This window comes from Perca fluviatilis, chromosome 7 (genome assembly GCF_010015445.1).
Source record: "Perca fluviatilis chromosome 7, GENO_Pfluv_1.0, whole genome shotgun sequence".
In the NCBI taxonomy this organism is placed as follows: Eukaryota; Metazoa; Chordata; class Actinopteri; order Perciformes; family Percidae; genus Perca; species Perca fluviatilis.
In genome coordinates this window covers 7030965-7050499 of record NC_053118.1, presented here as the reverse complement: position 1 = coordinate 7050499, position 19535 = coordinate 7030965, and the positions used below count along the sequence as shown (strand labels likewise).

General features: G+C 40.7%; 1 protein-coding gene across 2 annotated transcripts in view; it reads right to left on the bottom strand.

The window, feature by feature from the left end:
• The window catches only part of cdk14 (cyclin-dependent kinase 14), a 253273-nt gene extending 241936 nt beyond the window's left edge, over nucleotides 1-11337 (bottom strand). For both annotated transcript variants that reach the window (XM_039805595.1, XM_039805596.1), the window contains exon 1: nucleotides 10820-11337. In XM_039805595.1, the coding sequence (XP_039661529.1) occupies nucleotides 10820-10913 (94 nt within the window). In that variant the 5' untranslated portion in view covers nucleotides 10914-11337. The remainder of the gene's footprint in view (nucleotides 1-10819) is intronic.
• Between the last annotated feature and the right edge of the window lie 8198 nt (nucleotides 11338-19535).

Here is a 19535-nt window from a genome sequence, read left to right as displayed (position 1 = left end):
TGGGGGAAACTTAGGTTCCAGTGGGCCACCATGCTTGCAAAACACTGGGGGAAACCCTATACCTTGAAACCGGTAAGCGGTCCATGCCTATCCGAGTGAGTGTTTGGAAGCGTTGTCGGCCCAGCCACTGAGCCGGTTAACTGCAGCTTCTTCTCCTCAGAGGGGGGAGTACACACACATTCCCCAAAGACTTCCCAGACAGCATAATCACAGCCGCAAATCCACACTCAATACAATGGATTAGACTGCAGGTAGACAAAGCTTCTGCACTGGCTGACATGTCAGATTTAGTGCCTGCGGACAAGTAACACATTTTACACTGTCAAAGATAAATGTTTGAAATTCAAACACCAAAAGGATAGAAAGGAAAGGGGGGAGAGAGTGAGGGGATGGCACGCAGCAAAGGGCTGCAGGTCGGATTCAAAACCGGGCCGCTGCCAAGGACTCAGCCTACATTTATTAATTTGTTTTTACCTACGATTCACCTACATATTTTCTGTTCATACGGTACGGGCGACATCATCATATCTGTTTCCAGCTAAACAGAGCGGAAAAAGTAAATGCAGAAACTCCATGTTATGTTCTTTTTTTACAAAGTAAATAAATGTCAGACTGACTGACATTCTTCTTAGAAAATTATCAGTGTTTAGAAATATCTCATGATATATTGTCTCTAGAAGTGTTTTTTCTTTTAAAGAAGGAAAAGAAAGTCCCATTACTCAATACTATTGAATCACAATACTTCTAGAATCACAATAGATGAAAATCACAACACATATCCATTCGGCACCCATGTATCTGGAAAGAATCGAATCTGGACAAAAGCATATCGTCTCAGCCCTATAAACTAAGCTAGGTTCTAGGATTTAACTAACACTATTATTATTCATCATAGTCAAAATTATATTATAAATTGTCATTCCATTTATTGAAATCAGCTACAACAGAGTACAAACGTCTACAAGTCATGTCCGCCCATGTTTAATATCAGACCGATGACTGATAATGATACAGTTGAAAGGGTGGCACTGTAACCGCTTAGAGACCGTGATAAGCCCTATTTCAACAAACGGTGGCTTATCCCTTTAACGACATACTCAAAGCGCTTTTACATGGGCTGCATCTCACGGTCCTTATTTGATAGCTCCGCGACTCCTCGGTCCTCGGCTGAACCGGAAGTTGTTCTGTCCCTCCTCGGTGAAGACAGTCTCAAAGCTCTTATTTCTCCCCCGAGGAACGAGGAGGGATCATCGAGGAGCGATCACCGAGGAGCGATCATCGAAGAGGGATCGTTGAGGAGGGATCATCGAGGAATGACGAATTCATGGGACGCTTCAGAGGAAAGGATGCTCGTTGCCTCTCTCCTCCCGCGATTTCATCGCGTCTCTACCGTGCCTCCTCGGTGGGAGGAAGGGAGGCAAGTGGAGGACTCGAGGAGGCAATTTAAAGTGATGGTTCAGAGTAATGTCACCCTAGGGTCCTTTGCACCACGACCTCGAGCCAAACACCCCCCCAGAAGCTTTTTTCACCTGGGTCGAACATTGGGAGAGTTAGCGCAGAGTAGCGTTATCAGCTGAATAGCTTAGCGCAGAGGCTAATGGACCCACGTTTGTATCTCGTAAATGACCCCACTAATAATGCCCGAAATGATACCAAACGTCTACAAGTAGTACATATAGGTTATGTACTCATAAAACGATGGATTGGAAAGTTTGTAAGTACACCAGAAGTTTATGTAAATAACACTTGCCTGCTGGCTTCTACTCTCTGCTGCTGTTGTTGCTGCTGTAAGACGAGTGCTTAGGGCCGTCTACAAATTACAACACCGAAAAGAGATGCAACAAAAATATTTTTTAATTTAACTTTTTTTTTTAAGTAAGTGCTGTAGTATAACTAGCAGGAGACAAGTAATAACTGAGGTAAGTTTGGAGACATTACCTTATTTAATCATTAAATTAATAAATATTTTTGTTGTATCTCTTTTCGGTGTAATTTGTAGACGGCCCTAAGCACTCGTCTAACTGCAGGTAGCAGCAGCAGCAGCTAGCAGAAGAGAGCAGGCAAGTAAACTTAAAATAAACTTCTGGTGTACTTACAAACGTTTTATGAGTACATAACCAATATGTACTAGTGTAGAAGTTTGGTATCATTTCGGGCATTATTAGTGGGGTCATTTACGAGATACAAACGTGGGTCCATTAGCCTCTGCGCTAAGCTATTCAGCTGATAACGCTACTCCACGCTAACTCTCCCAATGTTAGACCCAGGTGAAAAAAGCTTCTGGGGGGGGTGTTTGGCTCAAGGTCATGGTGCAAAGGACCCTAGGGTGACGTTACTCCGAACCATCACTTTAAGAGACATGAGAAGCACCGACAGTCTTGCCCAAGGACACTTTGACATGGGACTGCAGGGCCAGGGATCGAACCACCAACCTTCCGATTGGTAGGTGCCCACTCTACCACCTGAGCCCCAGCCGCCCGCTAATAAGCCAATAATCGTAATAGCCGTGGTGAAGTTAAACAGTGGATTCCATCAGTTGTGTCCAACCAGCTGTATGGTATTAACTTTAGAAAACTACCAGGCGTCGCCTAAATCATTTAGGCGTTTTTTAAACCGTAAAAAGAGACACCGGCCCACAAAGAAAATATAAACCAGACAGCCAAGAGTTTCTCCTGCTGCAGAAATGTGCTGGCGACAGCTGTCACTACAGCTAGCGATACCAATCTCATATCTGTCCGTTAATTGTGAATATAGAGCCAGAAGGCAATTAGCTTTGCTTAGCATAAAGACTGGAAGCAGGGGGAAACTAAACCCACCAACACCTCTAAATGAACACATTGTGTTCCACTTGTTTAATTTGTATTCAACATGAACTGTAAAAACTGCATGTTGTGGTAGGACGGGGGGGTTGTGCAGTAAATATTATTTAGCATCATCCCTGGCTTCATACTTACAGGACAGATATGAGAGTGGTACCTTACTTCTCATCTAACTCTTGGCAAAAAAAGAAAATAAGCATATTTTGATAGAAACATAATCATTCAGCCCTAGATATTACGTATGACAGTATTTCTCATGCAGAGAGGCTCAAACTGGATCTTAATGGGGATTAAGAGATTTCACATTTCTCATGTTAAAACCAACCCGTGCAGAAAGCATGTGCTAAAACACTTATGTGACTTTTTGCGATGTTATATGAATAAAAGGATGTTTTTGAAAACTTTCCAGAAAAAATAAAATAAAATCTGATTCATCTTCATCTTATATGTGCTGAGGGATAGTCTCAGGGACACTAAGTGAACAATGTCAAAACATTTAGATTGGGATGCTGCTGAGATGCTGTCAGAGCATTCCCCTCTCATAAGCCGTGTAATATATTTATTTCTAGAGTGCATACAGAAAATAATAGACTCATGTTCTGAAGGAAATAATGAGAAGGAGAAATATTACTGAGAGAAAAGAAGACTGTTTTCCCCAAACTCACTGCAGAAAAACAGCACAAAAAAAGAAAAAGAAAAGAAATGCCACTTCTGCCTTAAAACCCATAACACCTCATTAATGCTCGTACAGCCTTTCATACGGCATCTCTCACTTGGAAAAAAAACGCCTTTTGATCAAAGTTGTGAGGAAAACATTAAGAAGCTGAGCCTCTCATACAGAAAAAGGCATTACCATTGGTAAATTAACATCAGAGATGTGCTGAGAAATCCATCTGAAGGAACTATACAACTGCGAAGGGCGGCTTATTTAGTAGGGATGGGAATTAGAGGATGGATCTGTCCGAACCCGGCCCATCGGGTACCACCCGGTCCCGACCGGCCGGGTTCGGACAGATATTTAGAAATGATGTTCAGGTTCGGGTCGATCTCGGTCACATCAGCGCGATAAGCAATGAACATTTTAAATTTCAAAAAGTGGCTGTGTTAACGTGCGCTTGGTGCCCCGTGTGTGCTGATACGCTCATCTGTTGACATTTCCGAATGCCTTCCTACAAACCTACACGTGTCATTAGTATGACAAAAAAAGAGATTTTAACTGTGTCGGGCTCGGACAGAAATATCTTAATGCCTGTCGGGCTCGGGCCGGGCTCGGACAGAACAATGCGGCCCGATCTGCACTCTAGTAGGAATCAGCAGAGGTCCCACGATACGATATTTATTGCCATTTTAAACATATTGCGATATTCTGCGATTTTTATTGCAATTTATTACCATTTTCCAACTTCAAATCATTTCCCCAGAAGAAAACTTTGTCAACATTTGTTTTATCTAAAAAGATAGATGTCTGTTTGATGAAGAAAAAAAAAACAAAAAAAAACACTCAACTGCATCATCTAGTGGACTGAAAAAAAACAATAGATTAATATTTTGGTACCAAATAATAAATTCTCATGTCCAATTGATCTATCTAATAAAGCGAGACGTATCTGTATGTATGTATGTATGTATGTCCGTGTTTTGGGGACGGTAACCTGCACGTCACACAGGGACATCACATGCAGAACGGTGGGGGGGGGGGGGGCTCTTTTCTTGCCTTCAATGTTAAAGCCAGAAAGTAAATAGTGTTAAGTTGCCATCAGCATTAACTACATTAACTTCTATTTTCAAAGATTGGTCGGCACTATTGGCGTCACTTTTTGACGCTCTGGGTCGGGTCGTACATTTAACTGACATGCAGCACAAGAACGGGACAGTTAGGTTTAGGAGAAGATGGTGGGTGGGGTTACAACAGGTACGTTCAGTGACACGCGGGACAAGAACGGGACATGAACCCCGGTCTCCTGGGTGAAAGTCCTGTGTTGTTTGACCCATCCACCTCCCCAACCAACCTCAGATTTTTGGTCTTTCATACTACGCTCTAACGTTGACACACACTAACACACACACACACACACACTAACACACACTAACACACACACACACACACACACACACACACACACACACACACACACACACACACACACACAACCCGGTGTCACTCTGTTATTGCATCTCAAACTCAAACTCAGACTTTGTTAACTTTATATATATATATATATATATATATATATAAAGTTAACAAAGTCTGAGTATATATATATATATATATATATATATATATATATATATATATATATATATATATATATATATATATATATATATATATATATATATATATATATAAAAGTTGATAAGTTCTATATCAACGTTCCACTCCTGGGATGGCTCCTGCCTGATGTCCTTCTTTTCGCCCAGATGTCCGTCACCTTCCTCTTTCTTTGTGTTGGAATTTTAAATTGGGTGGATTTATGAGGACTATGGTTAACTGAGACTAAGCCAAGACTAAAACAACCTTTGAACGTACACGTTCCACCAAAACAAGTTCCTTCCCGAGGCCAATTTCTAGAGGTACTGTTGCTCCGATTGGGATTGGTTTAAAGAAATGCCAATAAACCAGAGCAAGTTTCTTTCCCATGCCGGAATGCTGTGTGTGGACTAACCAGACCTTCATCTGCGGCGCTGTGGAGGAAGGTCTGACAATGCGAGACTAACTAACTTATAACACCAGGAAGGTTACCGCCGGAAAAATAGCTGCGCTTATTAAATCCAGGCTATGGTTATGTCAAGCGACGAATGCCGTTTTGAAATGAATACCTCCACAGCAGTGTTAAGTTTGTTAACAATAATAGCCCTTATGACCCCCAGACACACCCGGCCAGCTCAGTCCGTTTCTGTCCGTGTCTCAGGACACTCTTAACACATATCTTTGCAGAGTCAAATGTCTGTGATTAGTTCACGTCTTTAATTACAGCAGCTGCATTCAAATGTTTACTTGACGTTAAAGGAGAGGCATATCAGCACATTGTACTTAAGTTTACTCAACGTCTGTTTAAGGCGGAGCTTTTAACTCTAATATAATGCTGGATAGTTTCGTGAATAATAATGCATCATATTATAATTGTAATATTTTGTTAGAATCTGAATGTGCAACATGAACATGACTGTTCTCTGTCAGGTAAATGGATTAGTACAATGTTTTGTAACGGTAGCAATCGGCAGTTCCAAACAGGCACATTTTGAAGGGACACCAGTGGTGGTTCTAGACCATTTCAAAAGGAGGGGCCATTTTAGGAGCACCAAATATATTAAGCATAAGTGTTACATACCACAAACTTTCCATAATGATTCCATAATGTTAACCTACATGAAATTATTTTCCACAGTTAAGGCCAGAGGGGGGTCAAGGCTTAATAATAAGGGGGCACTGGCCACCCTTTGCCCCCCCTAGAACCACCACTGACGGACACTGCACTAGTACTACTAGTGATAAACTAGACATAAATTTGGGAGCTTAAAAAGTGATTTTCTGGCTTTGCTAAGCCACCCAATCAGGGTAGAACCTACCCTTTAATCCAGTAATGTAGTCCTAGGGTCAGGGTCCCCACAGGAGATTTGATATTTGATATACTTTTAATTCAAATGTATTAAAAAGGGGGTTTTGAGATGTTCCATCATTTCCATATAATCCATCTGGGGCTTTCTTCATGATCTTGAAAACACAACATGCCACCCTCACATTCACATGCCAAACTGACAGCTCTCATAAGGATCAAACCTGGGCTCAGCCAAGCTCGAGAAACTCTGCATCCGTCCACTAACCAGGTTTGAAGCTTTTAAAATGAAAGCATCCACAGTGCATCATGTCGCACAGTGCCATAATTTGACGCGTGACGCAGCCCTGCCCACTGGGACCGGTTGGATCAACACGGTTACAAGGACATTAAACAATAAAAGGTGGCCCTTGACTGGGCTTTGTTAAAGCATCCGTAGAGCAGGGGGCAAGAGCCCGATCAATGCTCAAGATGTGTTGATTTAGATGGGAGGAGAGATGGCCAATAGGAGATGAGCGGCAGCACAGCGAAAAAGTCAATGCCAATCTTTCTTCCCCCGCAATATCGACCCAAACTCAATTCTGTCCATGTCTCATCTTTTCTTATAGGCTGCATCCAGCTATGCATTCTGTACACACACTGCTTTAAAGGCCACTGAACTCAAGCTCTCTCTCTGTGTGTGTGTGTGTGTGTGTGTGTGTGTGTGTGTGTGTGTGTGTGTGTGTGTGTGTGTGTGTGTGTGTGTGTGTGTGTGTGTGTGTGTGTGTGTGTGTGTGTGTGTGTAAAAACAAAAATGGCAAGAGCGAGAAAGAAAGGTGAAATGATATTTGATAGCTGCACTAGTGACGTGACTGTGTGTGCGTGATGATTTTTTTGTTGAGAGTCACATACGAGGTTACTTTAGCAGCATAGCATCAGATAAGAACTATATCTAACAACGGGACGTGAAAAGAGATGATGATGATGATGATGATGATGATGATGATGATGATGATGATGATGCAGGGATTTAACTCTCACAATATCCTAACCGATATTTTTCAGAGCATTACTATGTATCAGAGGCAGAAGGATTTATTGGTAGGGTTGGGTATCGTTTGGGTTCCCCCCCCCTCCCCGATACCGGTGCTAAAGTGATACGGTGCCGGTACCTAAACCGATACAACAGTCGGGCGACACTAAAGAGCGGCTTGTTTATTTCTTAGGCCATTCGGTCCAATTTAAATGATTTATTTAATGTCATGACCATAACTGATTTCACCAGTAAGTTGCCGCAAAACGACAAAACGAAGAACCAATTAATGGCAGAAGGGAACTACACAACAAAAGCGAAAAATCAGATATCACGATATTATTGACCAAATACCTCAATGTCGATATTGCGACGATATTGTAGGGTTGACAGTTGGTGTTTTAACAAAATATTTAACAATTACATTTTAGATAAATAATCAATAATCAATAATGTGGATATAATGACCGAGTTAGAGGTAAAGGCAAATAACAGAACAGCTGGAACAGTCTGGTAAATTCTAAAAAATGACATCACTTTACTGTAACGCGGCCTTTAAAACCAGAAAAAGACTATAAAAACTTACCATATAACATTATAACAACATCCAAAATTTAAGATGAAATCTAAGACGATATCTAGTCTCATATCACGATATCGATATAATATCGATATATTGCCCAGCCCTACTTGAATGCACCATGAGCTTACGAGTTGCAGTTGAACGCACCGACAACTGTGTTTCTCGGACAACTCTGACAGCGGCAGTGTCCACGGTGTCTCAAAGTGCAGCTAGTCTCCTCTGTGTCTTCAGCTGCAGACTGTTGGACATCCCCAGTGGTGGAAGAAGTATTCAGGTCCTTTACTTAAGTAAAAGTACTAGTACCACACTGTAAAAATACTCTGTTACAATCAAAAGTCCTGCATTGAAATACTAAAGTAAAAGTCTGTAAGTATCATCAAGTGTAGTTAAATTATTAAAAGTAAAGAACTCTCCTCCCATTTTAGAAAGAGTAAAGGATCCAAACAGTTGTGTGTTTAATGGTCTATCATCTATCATTTCAGCTGGACTTGTAGGCCGTTATATTGATGGCTAGTTTCACTTATAATAAAACATTGTATTTTATAAACTCCATGTGTTTTGTGTGCAGAAATCTTAATGTGTAAAGTAACTAGTAACTAAAGCTGTAACAGATGAATGTAGTGAAAAGTACAATATTTCTCTGAGGAATGTAGCGGAGTAGAAGTAGAAATGTGGCATGAAAAGAAAAGACTCAAGTAAAGTACAAGTACCTCAACACTTGTGGGTTGTAACTAAGTACATTTACACAAGTACTGTACTTAGTTACATTCCACCACTGGACGTCCTGCGGTTGGAATCCTTTCCAGTGAAATAGAGCCACACGTTAGACTGTTCAGCCGTCAGCATTACAACTATGTTTAAGCCAGCTACTAGCTAATGGTAGCCTAACGTTACCTGCCAAATGATGAAGACTCAGTGATTCAGCAGCTGCTGTTCGTTGGTTTACCCGACACTAGGGCTGTGCAATTAATCAAAATTTGAATTGCGATTACAACTGTGGCTCCTAACAATAAGCGACTTTGAGTTCGTGAAAAGCACTATATAAATTCTATTTATTATTATTATTATTATTATTATTATTATTATTATTATTATTATTATTATTATTATCGATCACAAAACAGAGTAATCGGGAAAAAAAACGATGGAGTAGAAGGGAAAGTTCAAAGTTCAAGGTGTTTTCACTGTTGGTTTGTTTCACTTTTTCAATGTTTTTTTTAACTTCAAGAAGTGCACCATCTTTTCCAAAAGATTTGAGTAATCGTGCTAAAGAATTGCGATTTCAGCATTGACCAAAATAATCGTGATTATAATCTTTTCCATGAATCGAACAGCCCTACCTGATGCTATGTAAAAGGCACTCGGAAAGTCTGAAGAGAACACCATGTTTGGGTCTTTTTTCCATGCCGCATCAAGAAAAGAGATTAGATTCATCACATTGACTCTGTCATTTTTCTAACAGAACTAGAAGAATTTCTCAGACACAAGCAAATCTAAAAAAATGTGTTTAATTTTAGACTGTTGGTCAGATAAACCAAACCATCTGAATAAGTCAAGCTGGACTCTGGAACTTTACGGTTTTCTCATAGTTTAAACACAAAAATACTGGTCAGATGAATCAGCAACAATAAGTACAGTATAGTTGCAGCCTTTCACTGTGAAATTACTGAACATCTGTCGGACGGGCTCCGAGCGATTTTCAGGCAGCTGACCTGATCATTTCAGTGAAACAGTTAACTGTTTAATTGAGAAATGATTGATGGATTCCACGATGAATGGGAATTTCTGTCAAATGGCAACAAAATCTGTATCATTATTGTGTCTCATTTTTCTGAAATATTGAATGAATATTACTGGTTTCACCTTCTTCAAAGAAGAACAGTTGAACTGAAATGGTACGCCATTTTTCACTATTGTCTGACATTTTAGAGACCAAAGGATTCACCGTTTAATCAAGACAACCGGCAGATTAATCGATAATGAAGAAAATCATTAGTTTGGGCTTTAAACAGCTGGAATCATTTTCACTCAGGCTCACGTCTGTTTCTGTTTAATGGCAACAGAAATGGGAAAAACGCTTACTTAATAAAGTTTTTTGTTAAATTTTTTTTTTATATAAATATTAGGTTAAGGTCATGGTCATCGTGGTTCCACCTCCTTTACTGTAAATTGAGTCTACATGGTTCACATTCTGTTCTTGCATACGGACAGGAAAATGGCATTTAAGTTTAATTTGACATTTAACATTTAAAGAAGTTTGAATTTAAATGCAAAAAAAAAAAAGAAATCAACTACATCCTATACATGAGATTCAAACCCAATGGAATAATCGATGATGATGATGATGATGATGATGATGATGATGATGATGATGATGATTCTGTAAGCGGAGTCTACATGGTTCACATTTTGTTCTTGCATATACTATATATTCAAAGAGGTTCTGAGGTCAAGCACATAACAGGCTACATGAGAAACAAACTGATGATTTTATGGAAAATGATGTAACCTGAGGATCAGAACTGAGCAATCAACCTCAAATTCAACAGCAGATTTTTCAGGGAAACATTCCATCTATGTTTCGTCAGACTTTGTCCTCATAACTCGTTAGAAACCTGACAGTATTTACTATGGATCTGTCTCTTAGAAATGTGGCAGTACCCAAAAAGGAATTGTGCTGAGGGAAATGTGGACAGGCCAAGTTGATGCAGGTTTTCCATGGCCGCTAACCCCAAACTGTGAGCAGGCATCACCGCGGTGAAGGAAGAGACATTCACACTCACATTTTGGACAAAGAGATGCAAAATGGGCTGGAAAATAAGAAGAAATTACAAAAAACGTTACTCACCAATACTCCTGAAACTCTCGGACAAAGTTCTCCTCAACTTTTTCATTTTGCCTATTTTCTCCGGAGGCTGGGAGGCTGGCATCAGGTCGCACATTTCTTTTGAACCGAGTTTCGCGACAGCGGGATGGGGCAGCGGACTGGCAGCGGACCGGCAGCAGTTAGAAGCGGGGAAGGAGGACCGGTGCTCAGTGAGCCCTGCGGGGCTTCTTCAGCCCAGCTGCAGCGCTGCTGCTTGGGAAACAGGAAACGGAGCCTTAACGGCTCTCACTTCTCTCATCAACTAGCAACAACAAATGCCTTCTGGAGATTTTCTCAACGATGCAACTCCATTTCCAAAGAGGCGATAAAAAGTCTGAAGCAGATCCAAACTACAAGCCGTAATTTGCTGTGGCTTTCTGCTGCGTCTTTTCTTCGGTTAAGATCTATGAATCGCAGGAGCTAGCTCGGACTTCTTTTCTTCTCTCAGCGTCCCAGGCGCTCCCTTGCTCCTCCACCGCAATCGAGATGTCATTTTTGGGATTCTCTATCTGGTTTCGACCCCCTAGGCCCCGCCCTGGATGCGAGGATTGGAGGAACTCCCGCGGAGCACCGCGTTTCCATTGGTCCCTGAGACTGGCCGTCAGAGAGTAGGCCCCGCCCCGTTATGTGTTGCAGAAAGAGGGATATTTTTTTTTTTCCCTGGGAGTCAGATTGTTGTCAGCGCCGCTGCTTGAGACTGCTGCCCTCAGAGCGACCCTGTGGCCGGGTACAGGGCGAGGTGTTCCCCGAGCAGCAGCCTCAGCAGCGGGGTGTTCATCCGTTCACCTGGGAGAACCAGAGGGGATGTTTCAGACTTAATAAAAGCTACCAGATTAGCCCGGGCTCTGCTGTGATCCGTGTTTGATTTAGAATCAGAATCAGAAAAGGGTTTATTGCCAGTGGTGTACTCTAGATCAGGGATCTTCAACAGGGGGACCGGGACCCATAGGGGGTCCTCAGAGTCAATGCAGGGGGGCTTCCGAATTATTGTTTATTTCGAAAAGTTTTTTCAAAAATTAAAAAGTCTTAACATGAATCCAAATCCCCACTGCTTACAGGCCTAGGTGGTCACTAAGGCAATCCACAGATACAGTTATTCTAAGGATTCACTGTGCAACATTTATATTTAACATTAAAACGTGATTTATAAAACCATGCCAACAATTATTAGGCTATTTTAATATCTTAATATTCTATGCAAAAAAGGTATGTATAGAGGCTGTAGGCCGCCCTCAACATTATTGTAGGCCCAGGGCAAGGGGGTAGAGATCTCCATTTTCTAGCAAAATTGAAATTTTGAATGTCAAACACGCATTCTGGGGAATTTTCTGCAACAATTTGTGCCTTTTCTGCATCAAGTTATGGTGCAAATGTCTTTATTTATGTAAAGAAAATTATAATAGGTATTTGGGATAGGTTGCACTGGCCAGTTTTGATTATTTACATTTACACTCCCCCTGTAAATTATGCCTATGAACGTAGGCATACTATAGTATGCCCACTACAAAAAAAAAATGGAAAAATGAAATTGATATTAAGGCTTTTCAAGTAGGCCTAGAGTGATATTAAGGTAAACTGAGTAATTTAGTTCAGTTATGAATAGCCTATGTATAATTTGATCCTGTTTGCTGAACCACAGGTTGACAGATTTAGTGCCCTGTATATTGCTGTGCCTTCAACCTAAAGCAATACAGTGCAGTAAACTGATACTGGGGTCCTGTCAAATGCATTCTGACCGATGTACCGAAGCAAATGTCCATACAAAGAATCAGCTAATACCGTTCATTAAACTTCCTCCAGTTTGAGCAGAGTGAAGAGTTAATATGTAGGCCTACTGTTATATATATATATATATATATATATACAGTATATTCATATATATGCATGTTCTGCAGCATTTGTTAGTTGTTAATTGGTATATGGCATGCACCTGCATATCACGTAGACTACACCAGTTTATTGCCCCAATAAGTTACACTTGCGGAATTTGCCTTGCCATTAATATTAAATAAATTATAAATACAGAAACAAATATATACTGTACAAACAAAATAACGACTAATGAAAAAAAGTTGAGTGCAGAATGTGCATTTTCTATAATGGAGGTAAATAAAATCACAATATAATATAATTTCATTTATTTTTCATTTATTTTATTTATAAAGGACAACACACATTAATCAACATTTCTGTGACTGTGTGTTAGCCTTCCGGCTAATTTTCAACTGCAGTCCTTTGGCCGGATGTTTTGAGAGCAGAGCAACAGAAAACAGCAAAACATTAGTACGGGTTAAAACGTACAGACAGAAGTCAATAAGACACCATAAAGACAGCTATAGCAACAAAATAAGCTTTCTCAAGAAGCCGTGCAGAGCGACAGGAAGCAGCTAGACATTAGTATGGTTTCCATGCAAGCAACACAGATTAGAGCCATTTTCTTGAACCATGCAACCATGCAAAGCAGTAATAAGCAATGACAAAAATGAAATAAAAGACATCACTCTTGATACAATATCAAAAGTTGCAGTACTTAATTTCAATTTTATTTATAGTATCAAATCATAAGAGTTATCTCAAGACACTTTACAGATAGAGTAGGTCTAGACAACACTCAATTGAAAAAAAGACCCAACAATTCAAGGCAGAAACCTCAGACAGACCCAGGCTCTTGGTGGGTGGCCATCTGCTGATGCTGGTTGGGACACAGAGAAACTACTGATACAGTTATACAGATATACAGATTTAGAGAATATGAGTCATAATAATTATAATAGTTGGTATGATGAACAGTGGCAATTATAGTAACAATAAAGATAATGGCACTATGACTAGAAATAATAGTTGTAGCAGTTCAGGGCGTAGCAGGGCGTCAAGCATGGCGTCAAGCAGGGCGTCAAGCACGGCGTCAAGCAGGGCGCCGAGCATGACCCCGGCGTATGCTGCAACCACAATCCAGGTGCCACCCCAATCCAAGGAAAACTGTGAGGCGAGAAAACATCAAGACTCCAGGGAATAAGCTCCCCAGCTAAGTTAGTAACAAGCATTACTGGGACATGGATGCACACAGATGGAAAGAGAGAGGAGAGAGGAGCTCAGTGTGTCATAGGAAGTCCCCCGGCAGGCTAAAACTATAGCAGCATAACTAATAGCATGGTCCAATAGCATGGTTGGTAGATGAATCTGATGACTATGAAGAGAAGCAGAGAAGATAAGGGGTGGTGTCTGGAGATATACACCCTCCCCCACCGGTCTAGGCGAACTCTGCAACTCCTCACTCCCTAACTATAAGCTTTATCAAAGAGGAGAGTTTTAAGTTTACACTTAAATGTGGAGACGGTGTCTGCCTCCCAAACACAGAGTGGGAGCTGGTTCCACAGGAGAGGAGCCTGATAGCTGAAGGCTCCAGCTCCCATTCTACTTTTAGAGACTTTAGGAACCACAAGTACCTCTGCATTCTGGGAGCGCAGTGCACTAGTGGGGCAACAGCGTCTTAACCGTCTGAGGACGACAGGTTTGTAATTGCGTCAAAACAATGCTTTTTTTGATGTCTCTATTCATATTTCTGCGATAATACAGTGCAGAAATTTGGTTTGGATATAACAGGAATCGGCAGAATCCGCTTCTGCTGCCTTGTATCCCAAGATCATGTCGTGTCACTCACACGGCGAATTAGGAGACAAGGAAGATGGCTTGTGATGCTCTTCATCTGTCTCTCTGTGTATAATTGGTGGACTTGCGTGTTTGTTGTCCGTTTTGTGAAAATAATTTGGTAAACTAATGAGTGTAGGTGTCAGGCTGGCCGAGTGCTAAAAACTACAACTGAAAACCACAACCATCACAGTAGGTGTGTTTTCAAAAGAGATTTGAAGAATTTCAAAATAGCGAACATCAACTTTTCAGCTTCAGGGCCAAAGTATCTCTTTACAAATTGCTCTGTGACAAATATAGGCGTCACTATACAGAACGTTCGGTTCGTTCTGAACATTTTGATATGAAACACATGGGGATCAGTTATACAAGCAAATACCCTTAAAAGGTGAATTTAGAAGATATGTAAAAATCGAGACAATGCCCTTAGACTTCAGAGGTTTAAAACCAGGAAAAGACAACATCACAATATCATGACATCCAAAATGTAACAGGATATCTAGCCTCATATATCCATGCCGATATAATATTGATATATTGCCCAGCCCTAATCCAGCAGCCCATTTCTGCCACAATAGTATCATATTATGTCAGTTCATTTACAATAGCACAGAGATGGGATTAAAGCTAAATCAGGCCTATACAACCCCTGCATCAATAATCTAAATTCTGTAGCAGCTGGCCCATGAGCTCCACTCTGCTTCTGCCATGTGTCTCTATGTGCTGGCTGCTCTCTCAGCATGTCTGCACTGCAGTCGCCATTGCAGCTGCATGAGTAATTCAGAGGCATCGGAAGAACAATGGCGTGGCAGTCTATATGTATAGCCGACATCAGGGGTCTTCAACGTTTTTTAAGCCTAGGACCCTTTAACTGAGAGAGATGGAGCAGGGACCTCCTATATATTGTATAAAATGAAGTTGCATATTAAACTGGACCTGCAATAATGTTTAGGGCTGCCCATATATCATACCTTTTAGTGCATAGAATACTAAGCTATTAAACTAATAACTGTTGAAACATGATTTTATAAATCATGTTTTAATGTTGTGGCATTAATGTGGCACGGTGAATCCTAAGGATGAACCCTCTGAGGTCTAAGGGCATTTTCACACGTCTTCTTTACCTTTTTAAGGTATTTGCATATAACTGATCCCCATGTGTTTCCTATGAAAATGTTCAGAACAAACTAAGCTTTCTGTATAGTGACGCCCAATCTTTTTCTAGAGCAATGTTTAAAGAGATAATTTGGCGCTAAAGCTGAAATGTAGCTGTTTGATTTTTGAAAGTCCTCAAACCTTAACTTATGACGTGTTGTACGAATTGTTTCGGTGCTTGAAATGAGCTTATATATGATTAAAATAGTAAATAAATGTCTGAAATGAAATTTTGAAATATCGCTTTTTGAGTGGATGCACCGGTGTGTCTTTTGTCCTTAGAGGGTTAACTGTATCTGTGGATGGTTACCTTAGTGACCACAGTACTTTACCTATAGGCCAGTAAGCATATCATCAGTGGGGGCGGGTGGTTCACAAATAGGCTGATTTTTATTTGCCAATAATGTTGGATTCATGATAAGACATTTTAGTTTTTGAAAAAAAAAACATTTAAAAAATGAACAATAATTGGGTTCCCCCCCCCCCTCTGCAGCATCTCTGAATGGAAGAGACTCGTGTTGGATCTGGTCTTCAGTTAAACTGTCAGAGAGCAGCATGGTCTGACTTGAGACACCTCTGGAATGCAAATGGCTGAAATGTTTTACGGGCTAATTGCTTTGACTGGAGCACAGCGATAATTGAGACAAATATACAGCTTCATTAGTTTGAATTGGTTCTTCATTATAGCGCCAGTGTTAATGATGCATGCACACGTTTTGCCTCAATTGAACAGCACACCTCTACAGTCTGTGTTACAACATTATATAATGCAGAGATCTTCCACAGGGGGTCAGGGACCCCTAGGGGGCCCCCAGAGATACTGCAGGGTACAGCTGGTCGATATGCAAAAAATAAAATCCAATATCAGGATATTTTTGACCTTGAATGATATTGTATGATGATGGTGATATTGTAGGGTTGACTATTGGTGCTTTAACAAAATATTTACACAATAAGAGTTTTGATAAATAACCATCAGTAATGTGCTTTGCTGCATGTCATTCCCCCTTCTTTCCCCTTTCATGTCTTCATTTGTCCTATCAAAATAAAGGCCTAAAATGGCCAAAACAAAATTGAGTTAACCTTTTGATTTTGTTACCCTTATTTTTCAGTAGAATTGATGTTTTGATGACCTTTTTTAAGGGCCCTATAACTCTTTAGCTCATTTGCTTGTTGAATCTTTGTTTTGGGAAAAATAAACCCAACTTTTTTAACTTTAAACCTGTCTTCCTGTGTCCCTCCCACAACACAAACTATGGAAATACTTAAAAACTTCACTGAAGCACATGAGTAAATACACTGAACTGATGTTCTGTGACAGTTGCATTTTAATGGTGATGTTCGGAGAGGAGCTACTTAAATTATTTACATACTGTTGGGTAGTTCACTCTGTACAAACATATATTTCATAGGCTGAGGATAACCTTTGTGTGCACAATAATAATCTGTGAAGTAACTACAATCCAAAGCCGTGAAACAAATGTATAAATGTAGTGGAGTAGAAAATATGCAATTTCCTTTTAAATTGTAGTCGAGTAGAAATGATGTCTCTAGCGCCTTTAACGCCATTCAGCCTGTCAGATTGAGCGACAAGCTTGTGCAGAAGGGTGTTGATGCTCACCTGGTATCCTGGATAAGAGACTACCTGACGGAGAGACCACAGGTCGTCAGGCTGAAGGACTGTTCCTCAGAGACCGCGATCTGCAGCACCGGAGCGCCTCAGGGGACTGTGCTTCCACCGTTCCTGTTCACCCTGTACACTTCTGACTTCAGCTACAACTCTGAGTCATGCCACATGCAGAAGTTTTCGGATGACACTGCAACTGTGGGGGTGTATCAGGGATGGACAGGAGGACGAGTACAGGAGCCTGGTGGATGACTTTGTGCAATTCAATTCAGTTTTATTTATAGTATCAAATCATAACACGAGTTATCTCGAGACACTTTACAGATAGAGTAGGTCTAGACCACACTCTATAATTTACAACAATTCCAGTAATTCCCTCAAGAGCAAGCAGTGCGACAGTGGCGAGGAAAAACTCCCTCTTGGGAAGAAACCTGGGACAGACCCAGGCTCTTGGTAGGCGGTGTCTGACGGTGCCGGTTGGGGGTGTGATGAACAGTGGCGATGGTGCAGGCTCAACCATCTGCAGCTGAACGCAACAAAGATCAAGGAGTTGGTGGTGGATTTCAGGAGATCTAAGCCACATATGTCACCAGTCTCCATTTGAAGGGGTCAATGGGGAGGTGGTCAGCACATATACGTACCTGGGGGTACACATGGACAAAAAAACAGTCTGGTCAGCCAACACGGATGCACTGTATCGGAAAGGGCAGAGTCGGCTTTATTTCCTGAGGAGGCTGAGGCCATTCAATGTCTGCAGTAAGCTCCTCTGGATGTTTATGTCATTGCCAGTGTCCTGTTTTATGCTGTGGTGTGCTGGGGAGGCAGCATTAAGAAGAGAGACGCTGGGCGACTGAACAGGCTGGTAAGGAAAGCTGGCTCTGTTGTTGGCATTGAGCTGGAGTCACTCCCAACAACTGCAGAGAAACGGACCATGAGAAGGAAGCTGGAGATCATGGACGGTGACCGCCACCCACAACACAGCACGGTCTTTAAACAGAGGAGCATGTTCAGTGGCAGACGTCTGTCACTGCCATGCTCAACAGACAGGTTGAGGAGGTCCTTCGTCCCCATGGCCATCCAGCTCTTCAATACCACACAAAGGGGGGAGGGGAGAAATGGAGTTTTCAGCATGAGCCTGTCTCTCTCAACCCCTACCACCATTATATCTTTGTCTGCTGTACACCTGACTGTCTTATAGGCTATATTAGCACTCCTACACACAATCTGGACTCTGGTCATAACATATACATGTTATAACTTATTCCCTGTTATATATTGTTCTTAACGTATATTATTTCTTTTCTGTCAAGCAATTCTAATTCTATTAGGTTTACATTCTTGTCTTGTCAAAGTCATAGTTAATATTTAATATTTAATAATAAGCTATTGCACTGATCAATCCCTACACTGTTCTCTTTTGCACTACCACCACCCAGTCTACCTTAGCACCTTTAACTCTTAAAAAGTGATTTTTATAGCTCTTTAATTTGTGTTGAGTGATTTTTATGTATGTGAGATATATGTGTGTATGTGTTTGTTGTGTTATGGCTGTCTAAGCTACTGGATGCCTAAAATTTCCCTCGGGATGAATAAAGTATCTAAATATGTATCTATCTATCTATCTACCTATCTAAAGTAGCAAAACAATGGAAATACTCAAAGTAAAGTACAAATATGTTCAAACTGTACTGAAGTAGGGCACATGAGTAAACCCACTGAGGTACATCACACTACTATCACACTAAAACATCCCCACATAGAACAATCCAATTTATTTACATTCAGTTACTACATTATATTATAGGGCTGCAAACTACTCCAATACCAGTCAAACCATGAAGAGTATTCTAAGTTATGGATGGACTAATTATCGGCGCAGATATTTGGCAATTCACAGATTATCTGTATCGGTGTTTTATTTTACTGATAACCAATAAAGTTAAATGTTAAAAAGTGCGCTACTTTGGCTCCACTACAGCTCTGTAAGCAGTCTACAACACTTCCAATAAACTGTTAGCCCGTTTAGACTTCAGGAAGCTATTTTAGTTTTTTAATTTATTCATTTTATTGACAGTGTATTATCTTTTGAGTTTCGGTTTCATTACATCTTAAAGCATTTAAACAAAGTTTTATGTTGGAATTTGTAACATTTCCAAAAGGTGTCCAAAAATCGGTTCAAAATTTCCGTTATCGGTTTCATTAACTACTAATAATCAGTATTGATATTGGCCCTGAAAAAACAGTATCAGTCGACCCCTATACCAAATA